The sequence below is a fragment of the Blennius ocellaris genome (genome assembly GCF_963422515.1).
Source record: "Blennius ocellaris genome assembly, chromosome: 20".
NCBI classification, from domain to species: domain Eukaryota; kingdom Metazoa; phylum Chordata; class Actinopteri; order Blenniiformes; family Blenniidae; genus Blennius; species Blennius ocellaris.
Window position 1 is genome coordinate 15601329 of NC_137669.1, and position 18649 is coordinate 15619977.

Consider the following 18649-nt stretch of genomic DNA (forward strand, 5'->3'; position numbering starts at 1 on the left):
GCGGAGGCTCAGGAGGAGTGAATCCACTGTTCAGTCGTCTTCGCGGAGCACGAAAGCGTGTCCGTTCCTGTTTTCTCTTCTCAGGTGAATTTTTTTTTTTTTTTAATGTGGCGTCTGGTTGAGATTCGCTCACAGAGTCAGGAGGTTGTAAGTTTTAGTCAGATGTGTTATTATATCGTTGACATATAGCCAAACTTTAGTCCTGTATCTTGGCTACTTATTATATGAGGCATTTCTCTGTTATATTGATGTATGTATACAATTTGGAAAAGTTCTATTAATGTTGTATTTCCTCTAGTTCATTGACTTGGTGGTGGTTATACATTTAAAATGTCAAGTTAGATTGTTGTCCCCTTTATGAAATTTTACACACATTTGCGAATAAAACCAGTGAAACACTCACAACCCAGTTCAGTTTGAAAGAGATTTAATAAAAGTTTTTTTTCCTTTTTTTTTTTAGTATCTGAAATACAAGGTAATACTATAACTTTTAACAACAACGACCCTGTACGTCTGATCTGTCCTAATTAATGCCGTTTAGATTGCATAGCCAAGATTTGAAACTCACACATTAATTACAAACAAAAGGCGCTTGGAAAATAGAAGACATCAGCAAAGAGCCACGAGGGAAATCAGAATCTAATTCGTTAATGAAAACATCAACAAGCCCCTATTTTTTTTTTTTTTTATATATATAAATATGCACAATATCATTCTGCATTGAAAACAATGCAACCCCTGAAGTAGAAACAAATAGAGCACCCATTTTTCTGACGTACTCAGCGAAGCCGTCCAGCAGTGTGGGATCTGTAGTGTATAAAAAGTCTTTGGTTTTCTGTTGCTTATCGACCAGCTAAAGACTCCTGCACAGGGCGCAGTTCTTCGGAGTGAAGTGATTATGTAAGGAGGCGTGGCGCCGCTCCAGCACTGCTTAATATATCCATCCTTCTTTCAGAGGTCGTATGTAATTACAGTTTGGGAAGGAAAAGTTCAACTTCCCGAATTCAACTGCAACTCAAGACAACTCTAAATGCTTTTTTTAAACTTTTTTTTTATTTTTTTTATTTTTATTAACCTTGCATAAAACACAGACAAGCACACATACAGCTCAACACTAAAGAAGCTGGTCCACACCTCCAGGGGAAGGTACACCTCGTTCTTTTAGAAAAATTTGTTCAAACCTGTTTCTGTATTCTCTCCACGCTTCGACATCAACATCAGAGATGAGACAACACACCTCCCAACTTTCTGATTTCAGTTCTTCATCTTAATCTCACAGACTTGATTATTCACCTTTCATTAGCCCTTCATGTCGCTCTACTCCCCATAATAATATCTTATTTGCCTGTTGGTCTGGGATAGTAATAACCCTTTGAGTTACGTCATTACCCAACATCAATGGCACGTGAACAAAACAAAAAAAAAAATCAATAATGACACTTTTTTTTCAGTTTCCCATCTAAATCAACATGTACAGAAACATTCTACCTGTGTACAGTACACGTGCAAGGTTTGTAATCAGCATCTATTCATCTTCCCTCTTGTCTTCCTCTTCTTCAAGTCCCTCAGTCACGTTGGTCCAGGCTTGATTTTTAGGTCAATTGCCCTGCCGTCGGTGAAACATTAAGCTCATGCAGCCGGCACGCGAGTGGAGTTGCGCCATAAAAGGAAAAACAAAAGTCGTACCAGCGTCTTGGCAAACAGGCACATTCCAAACTCGATCACTTTAGTTTATTTTCAGTATTATACACATATATTTATATTGTCTTTTCAAGTTTCAACACTTCTTGGAAAAATCAAGAGACCACTACCGTGGTTGGGCCCGGGAGGCACTCTGATGACGTTGTTGGCACATGTGGGCAGTGGGTATGTTTGATCATCTTGCATTAAAAGTTTCCAAAGTAAAAGGCCGCTCCTCCATCTTTCTTTAGCCCAGGTTGTTCCCCATCTGTTGACAGAACAACGGGGATAGCAGGGATAAGTCAGCAAGTGTCATTCTGCTACCAGTGTGGGGTACAGCACCTAACAATAATTTGATTGATTACAAGTTTCCCTTTTTAGAAATACTGTATTGATGCAGTGTGGCTGCTACAAAATCTAGCATTATATACACATAAGCTCAGAGACTGAGTGAAACATTCATCTGCTTTTTGGCAATTTAAGAATTCGGTAAACCTGATGCTTTATTCAGTTCTGATGCTTCAGGTTTAAAAACCATAATAAAAAAAGTCTAACTCAAACATTATTTTAAAGACATCTTGATTGAAATTAATTAATTTCAAATCTTAATCATATAAGTATGATCTTTTAAAATGCAAAGACATGTTTTGTTCTTGACATTACTAAATTATTTCTTAATCATAGTGTTTTATCTTTGACTGTTTAATCACATTTGGACTAAATTGGATACATTTAGTCATTTTATTTTTTCATCTACGATGCACACATCATCTTTGCCGTGATAGACTACCTCAAAACGACTGTAGACCTTCTTCTCCTTCCTCAGGCTCTCTATCCTCTTCAGTAATCCCTCCCGCTCCTGGAGATTGCCGACTGGCCGGAGGAATCGATTCTTTTTCAAGGAGTTCTGCCTCTCCAGACTTGCAGCCACGCTTTCTCGGTCACCTCCCATTTCCTCTCGCTCCTGGCGGTTCTTCTGGCTGTTGGCGGAGATTTGCTCCAGAATGACTTTGGTGTCGTCTCGTAAGTTGCTGCTGAACAGAACGGAGCTGCCTGGTTGTTGATACCGGGTCGTGACAGATGTTTTATGGTTGGTTGTGGTCTGATCGGTAGCGGGAGCTCCCACATCTCTACCCGACGAGCTGGGTCTTCGGCTTGAATCAGCAGAGACCTCCATGACTGTGCTCATGCCTCGATCGTCTCCAGACGTCTTCCTTTCCTTGTCTTTGGGCCCTAAGAATCCCTTCAGCCTCTGGGTCTGCTTCTTCAGAAACTCAAGGGTCTTGCCTTCACCCTTTCCTTCACCAATGGTGTTGATGGATGTGTTAGACCCCATCATCTTTCGGAATCCCTCTCTACCCTCGTCATGCGACAAAGTCGACGAGCTATGCGACCGACTCTTTTTCAGTTCACTCTTCTCTGCGTCTGTGGCATCCGTGGTCAGAATCTCTTCACCACAGGAGATACGACGAGGGTTCAGCGCCTTCAGTTTGAGTGGATCTCGTCTGAAGAGCTTCGGTGAAGGAATCGGCTTTAGAGACTTGAATATATCTTTCTTGTGACTCTCTGACGTGCTCTCCTCTTTTTGAGGCTGCGATGCGTCTGAAGACTTTGTGGTGGTCAGGAATGGCTTGGCAGTGATTATTGACGGCTTTGAGGAAGTAAATGAAGCTCTACGAGTGAGCTCTGCCAGCTTGGTGGAGATTTCTGACTTTTTTACTGTCGGCCCTTCTGTACTTACGGTACTGGTCTTTGGAGCTGTAGAAGTGTTGATAGGGGGCTTTAGAGTGAGGTCAGGCTTTTTTTCAGCTGGCTCTGGGGCTTTTGTCGATGACTCCGTCTCCATTCTTGAGGCCTTTCTTTTTTCAGCGAGGTCTTTAAAATACTGCAGTCGACTTGCTGGATCATTCATATTCAGAGACGAGTCGGTGACTTCAGATTTCTCCACATTGGGCTTTGGCTTTACTTCTTCATTAGAATTTTTGGGATCTTTTGCTTTAATCTCATATTTAGGTTGTATTTCTTTCACCGTTTTCTCTTGTTGCTGCACCTCTTCCTTAGGTTGGCTTTCCTTTACTTCTTTCTCTGTGTCTTTCTCATCATCCTTGTCTTTTCCCTCGTCTTTCTTTCGCCATTCAAAGGGCTCACGAGTCTTTGCCTTCCGCTTTTCGAGGATCTGAGTCACAATCGAGGAGGTGCGTACTTTGTCTAACTCGTCATCCTCCTCTGTGGCCGGCTTCAGACCTATGCTGCCGCTATGTATCTCCTTGGAAGACGAGAATATCAGAGACGATCGTAAACGTGAGCTACGTTGAAGGAGTGGGTTAACGCGCGAGCGAAATGATTCGTGTTTGGTCAGAAAGCGTTCAGCTGTATCTTTCATCTCTCTATCCTCTTCCTTTGTTGCACCCTTTTCTGTCTCTTTCTCCTTTTCCAGTTCCCGTTCCCTTTTCTCCAGTGCAGACGGCCTCAAATCACTGAGTGAGGGCAGCAGACCCTTGGCTGTCGGCAGGCCAGAATCTTTATTACTGGTTTCGGGTAACTGGGGTTTCCCAAAGCGTGGTTTCAGAATATCTGGCCTGGGTTTGGAAGAAACATTTGGTGGCTCCTTCCCTCCAAAACGTGGAACTGAACTGTCACTTTGCTGAGATGTTGAAGGATCTTCGAACGTGTCAGGCCCTAAAGGTTGATTCAGGCCTTCTTCTGCACCATCCTCATAAGTGCTGAGATACGAGTGGATTCTCCAGTTCCGTAAGCCTTGCTTTACATCTGGGTCTTCTTCGTGTTCTTGATCGGGCTGCTGGTGGAAATGCTTCTTCTCTGGTGGGTGAGGTTGCGTGGGTGAGTTCTGGCAGGTGTATGACTGGCCTATGGTTGGCCTCTTGTGTGATGTTCCTCCACCATATCTTCCAGCTACGGGAGGTCCCTGCTGCCCTTCGGATCCTCTCAGGTCTTCAGACGAGAAGTAGTCTCTGGTAAAGCTTCCAGGAGCGTCCTGATCTGAGCGAAAGCTCGACTCTGAATACTGGTCAATGGCGAGGTGTCGATTCCCCCGAAGTCTGTCGTAGTGTCCATGGCCAGAGCCGGGTCCAGGCCCCTCACTGTAGAAATGGCTACTTTGAATTTGTTCCCTGAAAAGAGGCATAGTCATAGATACATAGATTACAAGAATTAAACTTAATTCGTTTAGATATTTAACATTCTGTACGAGTCTCCTTGGTACCAGCAGTAAAACTCGACATACCTGCGAAAGTCTGTCTCGTCCAGATTGTTCATGACTCTGTGTTTCATGTATTGCCTTGAGGATGAGTAGTTTTCCTGTGTCCCCTCTGCGTAGCTGTGCCTCTTGAAGGCGCTCATCTCCATCTGCCTGGATACTATGGACCTCCCCTGATCGAAGAATGACTGCTGTAAACGAAACTGTTGCTGCGAATACTTCCCAATTGTAATCCCTGCTCCAGGTTCAATGGTGTGGCGAAATGGGTCACTCCTCCGGAAGGGAAGCGCAGAGTTACGATCGGGCTCCCCGAAGGGGAAAGCAGAGGTAATCTCTGGCCTCCTGTAACCTATGGGGTTTCGCAAAGACTGAGTCCTCGTCAAGCCAAACTGGCTGCTCAAGTAGCTGCTGCTGTTGTCAGAGGCAACGAGTGCTCCGCTGGATGGATCGATGACTAAAGGCTCCGACTGAGCAAAAAGTATGCGGAACTCCTCATCAAAGGTGGCAACCAGCTCCCCGAGGAAGAGGTGGGCGATGCAGCGGTGGATCTTCTCATAGGACCACATGAAGCTAGAAGACGAAAAGAGAAATGAAGACAAACCAATTTTTGTTGTTGTTGCAGGAAGTGCAGTTTTAGTCATCGCTGAGAGCCTCACCTGTAGTTCCCGCTGAGTACGGCTCTGCAGTCAGCCAATAGGAAACGATCTTTAACTTGACCCTTGAATGATTTCCCGGTCCGCGAGTAATAGGTTATTCCTGCCACAATCCTCACACGCATCATCTACAAAACCAAAATTTTGACTGTGTCACAGATTGATACAAGCCTTAGTGAGTATTGTTAATGTTTAGTAAAAACTATAAAGACTGCTTTACAGGAGCCAGCAGTTAGTGTGGCCTTTTTTTTTTAGGAAAAGTAACTAAAAGTTAAACTCACTTGAACTAAGTCCAAGTTGACTTTACAGTTGATGACCATCGAGATAAAGTGATGAGCTTCCTTCTCGTCCAGCAGAATGTAAACGGGAACGTGGCGTGCGGCTGCATCCAACAGGTCAGCAAAAATATCCACGTCTGTGAATATGTCCATCACCAAGGCAATAACCTGGAGACGAAGAGCAAACACAGGACAGTTAGTGTTCAGTATCTTTGTCATATTTCTTGTGACACTGTTGCTGCATCATTTGCGCTTGTTAGAATTGTGCAGAGATCGCTCCAGAAGGAATTAAGCCATTACTCTGTTCAGTATATACTGCGAAAAATAAATGGAAGTGGAACCTCAAGTGTGTTTTTGCACAGCAAAGCACAAATTTGATGCAAGACCACACAATGTTTTCTAAATATGTTCAATTGTAGTCTATCTGCATAATAAGTCTTATATGTTGCATCTGGAGCTCAGCAATGGAGATATTGCATCAATATAGACACATTTATGTCCTACGCGTCTTTGAATCCGCATGCGCTGCATGTGCATGTTGAAACATTTCCCTCATTCCAAGAGAACAGGAACAAGATAAATAGACTACAAGAGACACACACTCTGTAGGAGCGCAGGCAGAAACGCAGAACAGACAAAGACATGACCCACCACCCGAACAGGTTTGACTGCTTGCTACGTTTGGCACCTTCCGTTCTGTTGATTATATTTATAATTTAGCCTTCGACCTGCCCTGCGAGGGAGATTTGTCTGAAAGGGAGTGGTAGCGAACTCTGCAGAGGCAGCGAGATCAAACATTGAGATAAAGCAGGAAACACACACATTAACCTCTTTCGCTCTGTATCTTGCCTTAACTTCTTTTCTGTTTGTGTAGCACATTTTGATGACGTGCAAGTTAATTTATGACATGAGAAGTGCGCCCACACTTTGACATTTACCACAGACAAAATATGTGACCAGTTATGTGGAGCATATTTGTAGCCCTGAAAAAAAAAATCGACTACAAACAAACCAGATGTGCACATTTAGAAACTTGCTTCCTTTTCTTCTTTCTCACTTACTTGACGTGCGTTCTTGATGAGCCTCCTGGCTTGCTCCTTGATGCTGGGCATGTCGGGATCCGACGGGTTGACCAGAGTCGTAACCTCTGTGGGCCCGACAAAGCTGTGCTGGGCCATGGGCCAGCCCAGGTCCAGACCCGGGGCCGCCACGTCCGACTGCATGGGCCAGTAGGTGTCGGAGGAGCCGTCTTCGTCCACAGCCCCCTCATGATACGTCAGCTCTGGGAGGTTGGAGGCCTGGTTGGGTGTCTGGATTGTGGACTTGATGTAGTCGATTTCCGGCTGTGCCAGGAAGTTGACGACGTCCGCACCCTTGAGGAATTCATGGTAGCCCTGTTGTGACGGGAAGGGCTCAAGCTTAGTCGATGACAACGCTACTTATTTAGGTATGTGTATTAGATTCATTACTGCTCATGATCAACTTATAAAGACATTACCTGTATGTCAGTTTCTATCAGAGCATCAATCGCGAGACGGTACTCCTCACGGTAATGCGGGGGCAGGTAGTTTGGGTCGAGAGGGTTTTCACCAATCGATGAACTCTGAGACCGGTTTGGCATTGTTGAAGATGTGTGGGTTCAAAGGTCAAGGTGAGAAGAGGTGGGAAATGATGAATCTGAACCTGTGGGCGATGAAGAGATTGTGAGGAGTCGGTAAGGTTTGCACAACGTCGTACAGCGTAAAAGTAAACCCAAGTTGCCATTCGAGTTAAGTCCGTATTTGATGGGACAATCGACACTTATTCAGCAATGAAGTGTCCCGCTTGTAATGCCACTAATGATTAACAGACATTCGACTGTACATAGAGGTTGAGGACAAGTGAGAAACAACAGCCAACAAAAAGGCACAAAGGCAGGAGGAGAGGGAAGAAAGTCCAAGAGGGAGAGGTGGGAGAGGCACGAAGGAGGTGTATCGACAGGTTCTTTCATAGCTTTGCTCGGGAAACACGTCGTGCTGGTGCGTCACGCTTCATGCTCACAGTCAAGACTCCACCGTGAAGGACGGCTTGATGCAGAGGCAAACACTGAGTATGCTATCAGTTAATGTCAGGACTTGAACAGACTTAATTCAAGGTAGTGAAAGGAGCAATGTTCTCTCTCTTTTTTTTTTTTAATTAAGGTTAAGAACTAGAAAAAGACAACAAAAAACAAAAAAAAACAAACAAACAGCAACACTAGAAACAAGCAAAATGAAAACTGCCAGAAACAAGTTGATCATGACTGTCATGAGGTTTGAAGTTGTAACTCAAAGATATGTAAGATATGTACATATTTCTTCACAAGCACTAAAAAAAAATTGGAATAAGCATTTTTTTCTCGCAACGCAAATGAAATTGGTTAGCTTTGTTTGTTGTTCAAATACACCCTCGACTGATGTGATTTCTGTATTTAGGCCTCATTACTTTATTTCATTGGGTCATTAAATTAATGATCGAACAGTAAAACTTTTTTTTTTTCAAATAGAGGGTTGTGTCAGGTTCACTTGTCAGTGAAATAAGAGACAATTACAGAGTCGATAAGCTGCAGACCAACACCTTAACCAGACAAATTAAAACAACAAATGTGAGGTTTGGCCCACAAAGTTTATTTTTCCAAATGGAGTATTTCCTCAATCATCAAGGAAACCCTCAAGCGGCATTTAATAAAAAAAAAAAAAAAGTATAGCATTTTCAAGAAATCTTTTTTAATCCTTGTCAATTGTCAAATCAGGAGTTTGATCAATAGCTTGATGGCATTACCTGCTACCAAGTGATAAGTGAAACGACTTTCAAGCTGTTGTTTGGCATTAGATGAAGGAATGGCGTGGGAGGATAAAAGAGGAAGCATATCTGACAAACATCTCAGGCTTGAGTCCAACCCACAAGTGTTATTCTCGTGATCCTTTGAGCACCACAATTCAGTCAATCATCGATATGTGATGCAGTTCTGATGGCACCGGGGATCTGAAGGTGTTTTTGAGGTGTGTGCAGCATGTAAACAAAAACGTCCACACGGTGGTGAGAGCCGGAGCCCCGGCCGCCACAGGGGGAACCCTGGTCTGCTCAGGGACCTGGTGAGTCATGGAGTAGCCTGGCCCTGGCGTGGCCCGCGGAAAGCTTGCAACAGGCGGCCGCGCTGTGACTCATGCGACGGCAAAATGGCCGACATCCTGTTTCCTCACCCATTCGGAGCAGTTAGAAATTAGGGCTTTGTGGTGTGCTTTTCCCCTCAAATGTTTCCACAGTGGGCCCGGAAAGCACATCGGGAATTACTCTCCTCCTTGCCCAGTTTCTAAAAATAGGAAAATCTAAAGAACTTTGATCTGTTTCGCTTTTGCGCCCTTTTTCTTTTCTTGTCGTCTGCGGCAGCAACAAGGTGCTTCATGTGTGTTCAGGTGAATTATGCTGAGATTGCAAAAAAGAAAAAAAAAGAAAAACCATGCATACCTGAGGGCTCGTCACAAACTGAGGGAGGAAGTACGCCTGTCTGTGCTCGTCGAGAGCAGAGACGAGGAGAAGGAACAGTTTGCGCATCTAGACTTTGCTTTGACATTCAGTCATTTCGTCAGCTTACTTGTAACGCAAACATCCCAACTCTTAATTTACTCATTTGCAAAAAGACTCACCGCTGATTTCAATCACACAAGAGACAAGACGGACACGATCAGAGGTGTTCATTCACATGGCCATAGTCTTTAATTGACCTGAATCTCATGCACGTGTCAGAAAGCCTGTTAAAAGAGCCACTCGCCACACCAATGTCTGTTTACTGGAGCAGTAGAAGTCATAAATGTGTTTCTTCAGGACCAGGAATCAACACCGCTGGACAACAAATAGAAGTTGTTGGTCGTCGGTGTGACACGACATTTGGTGACAAACAAGCGGCGATAATGATATTTTGCAAAATATGGGCAAATTATGACGGCACATTTGAGGACAACAACCAAACGCAGTTGATGGAACTTGTGCTGAAAGTGAAACCAGTGACACGAGTATTAACCCTCCTCACGTCTACAGAAGGAAAGAAACAGGACGGGCCCTCCGCAGCCTGACCTGGCCGGATATTTGTATGTTTGTTGTCATAGCGACTGCAGCAAGCATCAAACTGTACCGAACGACAGACAGTGTCTGAGGTGGAAGCGTGTTCCTTGCCTTTGTGCCACAGTCTTCTGTTGCCCACACAAGAACGAGGCCGCCCTAAATCTACCATAAACAAAAGCCGGTCTGAAACACTAAACCAGCAGCGGACAGGCGGGCGGCAGCAGCCTGCAGCTTCTCACACTGCTGAAGAGCCCAATATTCTGATGTGGACAACGTTTGCTCACCAAGCGTGCGAATGTCCCATTCTCAGCATTCCTCTGTGAACGCTGACACTGACGGGATGGAAAGCAAAGAGCCGAAGGGGGAAAGCATTTCTATGTGCCCCGACTTGTGAATCATAAAAAAAAAAAAAAAAAAAGCCTGAAGAGAAACAACTATCAAAAAATATCTGCACTCACTTTCTGGTTTCTGCCGCTCGCTTTCACACACACACACACACACACACACCTGAACACGCCTCACTAAACAAACAGCAGAATTGATCCCGCATTCCTCCCCGGTCAATTCATTTTTTTTCGTGTACAATAAACCGGTGTGAATGGGGAGTTGCAGAGTAGAATACCGGCAAACAGGTTTGGGAGGGATGAGCAGGTCGCCTGCAAAAAAAGGCTCCTGTCAGGACGTTCCCAACGCCACTTTGTTGTCAGATTGCACGCAGTGAGATTAAGTGCAGTGAGCAGCAGTTTGTCTCTCCGTGTATCATCACACCTCAGTGCGACTGTTCAGAGCCTGAGAAAAGATGGCCAAAGGTCAGATGGACGCGTACTGTACGGGGAGGCGGCACGTATCCTCCCTTTTTTTTCTTTCTTTTTTTTTGTTGTTGCGAGGTGCGTTTTCACACGGCAGCAGCGCTGCTAGAAAAACTGGTCTGCTGAGGTCTCTCTCTGTCATCTGTTCCAACTGCCACACGGCCTCTGCAGTAAACCACTGGAAATCCAGCGCTAAAAGTCGTTTAAAAAAATATATAAAAGGAGTTTGCACTTCACCGTCTTTCTCTCTCAGCCACACATGACTCAAGTATGTATGTGTGTGTTACGACACCTACCACGCTGTAACTCTGCATATCTTACACAAGGCAGACCAACAAAATGAATGGTATTGGGAACGAGATGGAATCTATAATAAGAAAGACGTAGCAAACACACTGGCATTTCAAATGTTCCTCTCAAATTATAACCACATGGAGAATTATTCCTCAGTAGTGACTCACTCCGAATGAATCAAGCCACTGCTTGGAAAAGTGGAATTTTAGCTCAACGTGCTGCCGCAAATAGGTTCTTCACTTTTATACATTAAATCTACTCTTTGTGTCCATAAACACTAACATGTTTCTGAGATGACACCAACGTGGCTTTATAATTAGATGGCTGAGTCTGCTTTGGATTAGATATTTTCAAACCTGACAGAGACTGAACTGTACAACCAAAGTACTGGGCATGCTTTGTAAAAGTGTCTTCTTCTTTTCTTTTCTTTTTACCTACGAAGGAAAATAAAAAGCTCCACACACTCTGAAACCATGTAGTGGTTCACCATACCTTAACAATATTGTTTAGGTTTTGCAATGTACACCTGGGTGACTTAATCCCCCTGAAACTGAAGAAAGTTGCCCTCGTTTCACTTTTACAGGCAGTAACATAAAGATACCGGTTGGATTATAATTAAAAGTTATTTCGTAGCATGGGTTTGGTTAAAAAGTGTGGAAAGCAGAGTCATTTAGAGAGCTTTCTGTTACAATGGAAAAGATGGGGAGTGAATAGACCCTCTGTACAACGGCTCCTTTAGTCCCGGTCGGTATTTGCACAGTTGCTCTTTATTTCCATGTCGTACCTCTGCACTTCCCTGCGTCCTCTCCTTTGTACCGTCGCTCTCCTCGGTGCGCGCCTCCTCTCCGTGCGTCCGTCACATTCCTCAAACCGGACAAGAACAACACCCAGATCCCCCCCCCCTCCCTCCCCCCAAAAACCCCCGCGACGAGTGCGTCCTCTACGACCGACCGGCGAGACGGAGACGAGGCAACGACAGGCTCCGGGTTCCTGCGCTGCGCGCTCCAGGCCCCGAGCAGTGCGCTTCTGTCGGCGGTGCGTAAAAGCTCCAGAGCCGCCACCGGCCGCTACTGTAAAGGAGGAAGGAGCAGGCGCGTACTCCTGCTCCTGCGAGGCAGGGCTTTCCCACCGGGGAGACTCCTCCCAGACCCGTTGATCACCGGGAACAGAAGCGATCTCCTCTCTCAACACTACATCATTATTCAAGAGTGGCCTTTATGTCCAACCTGCTCGTTAAAGGGTTGTTGTTGTTGGGTTTTTTTTCAAGAAACAGAAAACGTTTGGACAAACTTTTCCATTTTTGGTTTGTGCCATTTATCCACAGCAGGCAGAATTACACATAACATGATCGCTTTTTCTCATTTAGTGATATTTGCAAACATAAACCTATAGGCTGTATTTAAAAACGGTTCATTCAGCATGAGTAAATGTAAAACAGCTTAATTTTCTTGTTATTTTTTTAAAAGTAAATCAGCTACAAATTCTTACATGTTTAATATGAGAGAAAAAAAATAGTTAAAAGCAATCAAATATGTGAAAAGAGGAAGAAGGAAAAACCCCAAGCATTTTAATGGCGAAACAACTATTTCCATGACAACAAAGGTAATATTGCTAAAAACAATAAGAATATTGCTTAAAGTGTAATATGTGTTCACAATCTTATGAGTTGTGTTGACATTTTAGATATCTTTTGAAGCTCCAAACAAATTTTATTTAGTTGCAAAAAAAAAATTCAGAAAACTGTGACCACTGTCAGCCTGTTGGCAGGGGCAGAGCCACACGACCCTTAAAGGGTTAAATTTGAGGGTGGCCCCATGAAAGTGACCAGAGTGAAGTCTGAGTTCGTATATGACTTTGAAATTACATTTTTTTTTGGGTGGCAACTTTACAATTTGACATGTAGCGATTAGAACATCTCCGCCCCTGTGCCACCTTTGGAGCTCCGCCCCTGTCTGTAAGTATAAAGCTACTCATGCTCCTATAAAAAGAATTGTTGGGTAAATGTTTAAAAGTCCCCGGCGGCTCCAGAGAAAATGAATTCCACTCGTGCTGTGAACTCGATTGGCAATAAAGTTGTTTGCAGTCATGAGTCTTTGGAAGATGACCAAGTGTCTGGCACCAATTAATGACAGTCTAGCTCACATGAAGAAAAGCAGCACAAGGATTCTAGTGCCACCGTCTTATTTGTGTTGGATGGTTATTTTTGCTTTTTGTTTTATTATATACATACAATTTTGGTATTGTTTTGCTCATATGAGAGGGATGTTTCAACTAAACAAACGAGCCTTCTCACTTTCCAACAAACAACGATCCTGTGACCTCCAGAAATACAGCACCAATGCAGACAGTAAAGTTTTTTCTTTTTTTCAAAATTTCCTCACTGAGATCAAGTTTGTATGCACAACATTGTGTCGATGAGTCACCTGTTGTTTTTCTCCCCCCACTGTAAAATCTTCATGCTGAATCAGCAAACTCCCGCTGTTCTCATTTCTATACGAACCTGCAGGCTGCAGTTCCTCCTCCTTGAGTATAGCGACCAATTACTTTCACTTTAAATCGTTTGCTTCACTTGATTGCAACTCTATAGGAAATCATTGCTGTGCTGGATTTTGCAGCTTTTTTCCCCCCTCACACGAACCTTCAAACTTAAAAACATCTGTTGTTTTGTAACGTTATCTACTTTTCACCATTTCACCCGAACACCATTAAAGCTCTGAAAACACGTGCAATACTAGTACAAAGTATACTCCGCTCTGTGTGTGTGTGTATGTGTGTGTGTGTACTTTATATGAGCTGTCCTTTGTCCTGAGACGTGTCCACATGCAGAACACACCTTGTTTGATGGGCCTCTGATAGCACACTGCTCATGGGCATGACTGTGTTCAGTCCTGCTCCCCAGGGTGCGCCCGCCATCGCAGCATCCCCAGGCCCTCCGCTCACCCTCTGCCACCTTATGCAAAACGCACAACTCAACTTGGGCTGCGGAATGAGACTGGCGTGTCACGTGCGGCCGCAGCGGCGCACGACGGAAATGTGTGAAAGCGATGGCCCGCCGAGAGACGGGTGGGGGAGAACGCTTTCATGTTACGAGCTCCGATAACAAACACGAGCAGGTAAAGAGACGCTGAGGCGCAGGGTGCGGCCGCTTTGGAGGAATGCGCTCAAGGCATCTCAACCACACCCAGAGTGTTTCTCCTCTCTTTCTCTCTCTCTCTATCTCTTGCTCACACATTGACGTTCTTGCCTTCCTCTCTCACCCTCTCTCTCTCTCTCTCTCTCTCTCTCTCTCTCTCTCTCTCTCTCTCTCTCTCTCTCTCTCTCTCTCTCTCTCTCTCTCTCTCTCTCTCTCTCTCCCCTGTTCTCCTCCCTCTCTGAGTCACCTGGTGACCTTTAAACAGGTTTGCAGGCCCGGACAGGAGCGCAATCCCAGCATGCATCTCGCCCTCCTGGCTGAGGACTGTTTGAATTCAAATAAACTTTATTGACAAGACTGCTCGAGGTTAGTGTTTGCCCAGTCAGTAGAGGTCTTCAATTACAATAAAGATCAAGGCCAAAGGAAACTGGGACGCGAGGAGTAAAGCCGTGCGCAGGTGAGAACATGCAGAGTGAACATAGAACGGGTCTGCAAGTCCAACCTGGACTTAATCCAGGGACATTCTTGCGGTGATGCCAGTGTCATCACCACTACTGTTTAGAAAAGAGAAGAAAACAAACTGTGATCTTTTTTGTGTGTGTGTAGCTTGACTTCACATGACCGATTATAGATTAGATGGAATCTTTTGCGCGGCCATATAGTTTTCCCTGTGCAAATATGTTGGGTGAGTTGGATGGATATCCACCACATTCATCTTTCATTTATTTAGTCTTTATAAGGCAACTTCACCAACAGAACGCAAAAAAAACAAAAATAATTGTAGCAAATGAATCAGGGCATGTTTTACGTCCTAATTAGTTTTAATTCCTACTTTTTCATAATGAAAGATTTCGCAAAGGCCGTTAGGAAACATGGAGAACACAAATAAGAAGATAGACACAAATCAAGGACTACAACTACTGTTACAACTTGTCTCTGTTATTTTCAGTTTCAAAAAAAAAAAGCACAGTTCCAATAAAAGACATAACTGTTTTAAACTCGACATGTTCAGTTTTTTTTTTTTATCATGATTTGAAAAAGACTTCACCACAGAAAGGGCGCTCAAACTGTGATCAATGTGAGAAGGACGACAGACGGCCAGTACTCGGTAGTAAATTCCCGTCCTTCGCCTCATTTAGCAGAAATGTCTGTCCGCTAAATACCAGAAAGACTCATTGAGGAGGGTGTTCTTCGAAGAACTATACCTCTGTCATTCATTACAGTTTAGAGAAAGCATGTTTTTTAAATTTTCTTTATGATACACAATAGTGATACAAGTATGCGTGGTTAAGTATGAAAAACTCATGTCTTTAAGCTGCCTACTGGAGAAACAGAAGATTTATTGCTGAGTGAACACATTACAGGCCAAATTACCTGCAAACTTACTGCATTTGAAAAATTCTGTTGTTGACTATTTAACCTTTAAGCGAGGTAGGTGTGGCGACAGATTAGACAAAAGCAGATTATCTGAGGACTGGACAGTCGGTCAGTGGTCACAGACTCAGAAAGGACACACTGGTTGCACTTCATTTTAATTTCAAAGCTCCTTTTGATTCCACTTGTTCCATTTCCAGGATTCAGTGGCGTTTGTCCCAAGTCACATTTCATCGTCTTTTCTTTTCCTTTTTTTTCAAAAGATCAATTCAAATGTGTCTTTTGTCATGCAGATGAGTCGCACAAAGAGGGCACTCTGCGCCTCGTCTCCTTCTTTGTCTTACTTGCCCCACATGGCCGTGGCCCTGTGAGCTTCCCCAGCATGCTTTTCTCACGCTGTAATGTCACACCTGAGTATAAGGTGACTCTCTGGAGCCTGAGGCTTTGAGGTCATCTTTTGCACCAGCGTGCCAGGGGGGGGGGAAAGGTGCACACACTCGTCCACTCCGGCGGCGTACAGTGCGGACGGCTTGTATAAGGGAGGGGGGTGGAAGTGTTAAGCTCCGTTTCTGTATGAGTGTATCTGCGTGCGCGCCACTGACACGACACTGCAGACCCATTACCACCCACCAGATAATGATACAAGTTGCTCCGCACAGCCTGTGCCTGAACTTTTTTTAGTTGTTGTTTGTTTTTTCTTTCTTCAACAGAACTAGATAATTAGTTTCCCCGGCTGTCAAGCAGGGAGTAAGACTTGATCCTCGAACACTAAACCACTCCTCCAAGATGTACGCTTGAGAGGTGATTACTTAAATACTGATACGTTACAACAGTTCATGCCTAATAATCACAGTCAGGTACGTCTTACTTGACTTTTATGAACCTGGCAAAGCTGGTGTGTGTGTGTGTGTGTGTGTGTCTGCATGTGCCTAATCAGGAATGTGATCTTGAACAGTAAACAGCTCATTTAAAAGGAAAGTCACTGCAGTATATTCAAGGTTTTCTAGTTAACACCGTGTGTGTGTGTGTGTGTGTGTGTGTGTGTGTGTGTGTGTGTGTGTGTGTGTGTGTGTGTGTGTGTGTGTGTGTGTGTGTGTGTGTGTCCAAGAGGATGACAGACCAGCGTTACTGCATACCTTTAACAGGTGTATTCATTTTGACGCTATAATCGTCATTGTCATCAAATGGTAATGATGATCATTTGCAGACCGGTAATGCGTAACATCCCAGACTGAATAAAAAGTCCTACAAACATTTTGATATGAAAGCTTGACATTTATAAGCATCAAAACTGAAGAAGAAAAAAAAATCTGTCAAGTACATATTTTGAACTGGGGTAATGATGTGGAATAATTGAGAATCTTCCTTTTAAACTACAGTTCATGTATTTGTTTCACGTCAGTACGGCAAACAATGTTTGCCCTGCTGAGGGCTTGGTCTTTACCTTTGGACTTTGTATAAAACTTCGTCAGACTGGACACCTGCGTATGAGGACCTCCAGTGGCGTGCTCCACTCCTACAGGAGTGCACATTTTAGTGACCTGTGGGAGGATGAAATTGTTTTGGTGAAAACCACTTAAAGGACATTACGCATATTTAGTCATAGATCAATAACTGAGGCTGCGACAAGAAGGCTGCATCGAGAAACTGTCGGAAAAAAAACTATTAGAGCTGCAAGCATGCAGAAGTGGAGCGACCTTGATATTCAAAGTAACATTTTCCATGTTAAATACGTAGAGGAATATATATTGTATAAATGCCCTAAGTTCAAACTTATGTCATTACATTATATCCAAAAGACATCTCTGTTATTTGAACCTTTTATCAGGCAAATATGGCCTTTCTAAATTGAGTTTCCATGTTCTCCCTTTGTTTGTTTTTTTAACAGAAGAAAAAAAAAATCACAAACAACGATTTATGCTGACTTCAACAAAGTCACAGAGCCTTCAACTGAAATGGGAATGTTTGAAATAACCTTCAACAGCGTCATATTTACTTTATATGTCAGGATGTCATTGTGTGCTTTCTTACTGTTTAAGCTGGGTTACAGGAAAAACCTGTGAGATTCAAGCCTGTTTTTCGATCGCAGTGGAACTAAAAACAACAAAGGGCTCAGAAATGTACTGTTGTGCAGGTGACCTTAACAACATGTCACCGGTGTGGTGAAAAGTCCCATTAACATGTGCTGTGAGTGTATTTCAGACTATTTTTGGATGCTTTTTTTTTTTCCAAAGTGTGACACAATTGGTGTGCTCTTTTGAAAATAATCTCTGTTACTTAAACCTTTGTCAGGTGACAGGGTGACATCAAACTTTCGGGCCTCATCCAGGCTGTACAGTTGATCTTTCGATTCATTGAGAGATCCATCAACATTTTCAGTAAACAACATGCACACATAAAAACCAGAACTTGAGTGATGCTGCTTTCTAATAACATATATTTCCATGTTAACAGGATTCACTAAAACACAGTAGTTGCAGTTTTCTCCGAAGAACTGATTGATCCACTCCTGGCAGACGTGACTGCGAGTTCACCTTTCAGTTTCCTCTTCTGAGAAGCAACACAATATTTACATATACTGCAGATAAAGAACTCAATATAGTGACGCAGTATCCCCCCTGTGACATGTGGGAATTCCTGAATGCTCCTGAAATGGCTTGTTTCCAGTGTGGAGCAGAGGATGTCCTTCCCCCTGGTGTTGAGAGTCGTGTGGTCCAGCAGCTGTGTGATGCTGCCCTCTACTGCACTGAAGCTGGAAACCAAACACAAGTACATGGCCAAGGTCGTCAAATCACTAGTGGGAAAATGTGAAATATAATAATAATAATAATAATAATATAATAATAATAATAATAATAATAATAATAATACATGCATACATAAATAAATAAATAATGATAATTTTGAAAAAGTTTGACAAAGTTGTGTTTCGGTTTTGGTTTTTTTCGAACATTTTAGTACTTCCACTGAAGATCAGGCGGCGTTGCGGGTGTTACATGCCTTTAATTGCGCAGTTGCATCATCTCTGCGTCACTGTTTACACCGTGGTCGAGCAGGAAAACGAAAACTGTGCTTAAGTTTCGTTTTCCAGATCTCCGGCTGATCAGCTGATGTCTCCCAATATAAAAAAG

General features: G+C 43.5%; 1 protein-coding gene across 1 annotated transcript; it reads right to left on the bottom strand.

Annotated features, from left to right (window-relative positions):
• Positions 1-410: 410 nt before the first annotated feature.
• fam83hb (family with sequence similarity 83 member Hb) lies at positions 411-11912 on the bottom strand. The gene is made up of 8 exons (XM_080516537.1): positions 11796-11912; positions 7327-7511; positions 6890-7222; positions 5832-5996; positions 5554-5678; positions 4925-5467; positions 2471-4811; positions 411-1948 (listed from the first exon to the last, which is right to left on the bottom strand). Exons 2-8 carry the CDS (start codon positions 7447-7449, stop codon positions 1928-1930), a joined length of 3651 nt encoding a protein of 1216 aa, XP_080372663.1. The 5' UTR covers positions 7450-7511; positions 11796-11912; the 3' UTR covers positions 411-1927.
• Between the last annotated feature and the right edge of the window lie 6737 nt (positions 11913-18649).

Excerpts from the sequence above, each read along its gene's own strand:
- fam83hb (XM_080516537.1), bottom strand. The coding sequence starts at position 7,449 with ATGCCAAACCGGTCTCAGAGTTCATCGATTGGTGAAAACCCTCTCGAC. Across the intron at positions 5,468-5,553 it reads GTACTCAGCGGGAACTACAG|CTTCATGTGGTCCTATGAGA; the intron begins GTGAGGCTCTCA and ends TTCGTCTTCTAG. Across the intron at positions 4,812-4,924 it reads GACGAGACAGACTTTCGCAG|GGAACAAATTCAAAGTAGCC; the intron begins GTATGTCGAGTT and ends GCCTCTTTTCAG.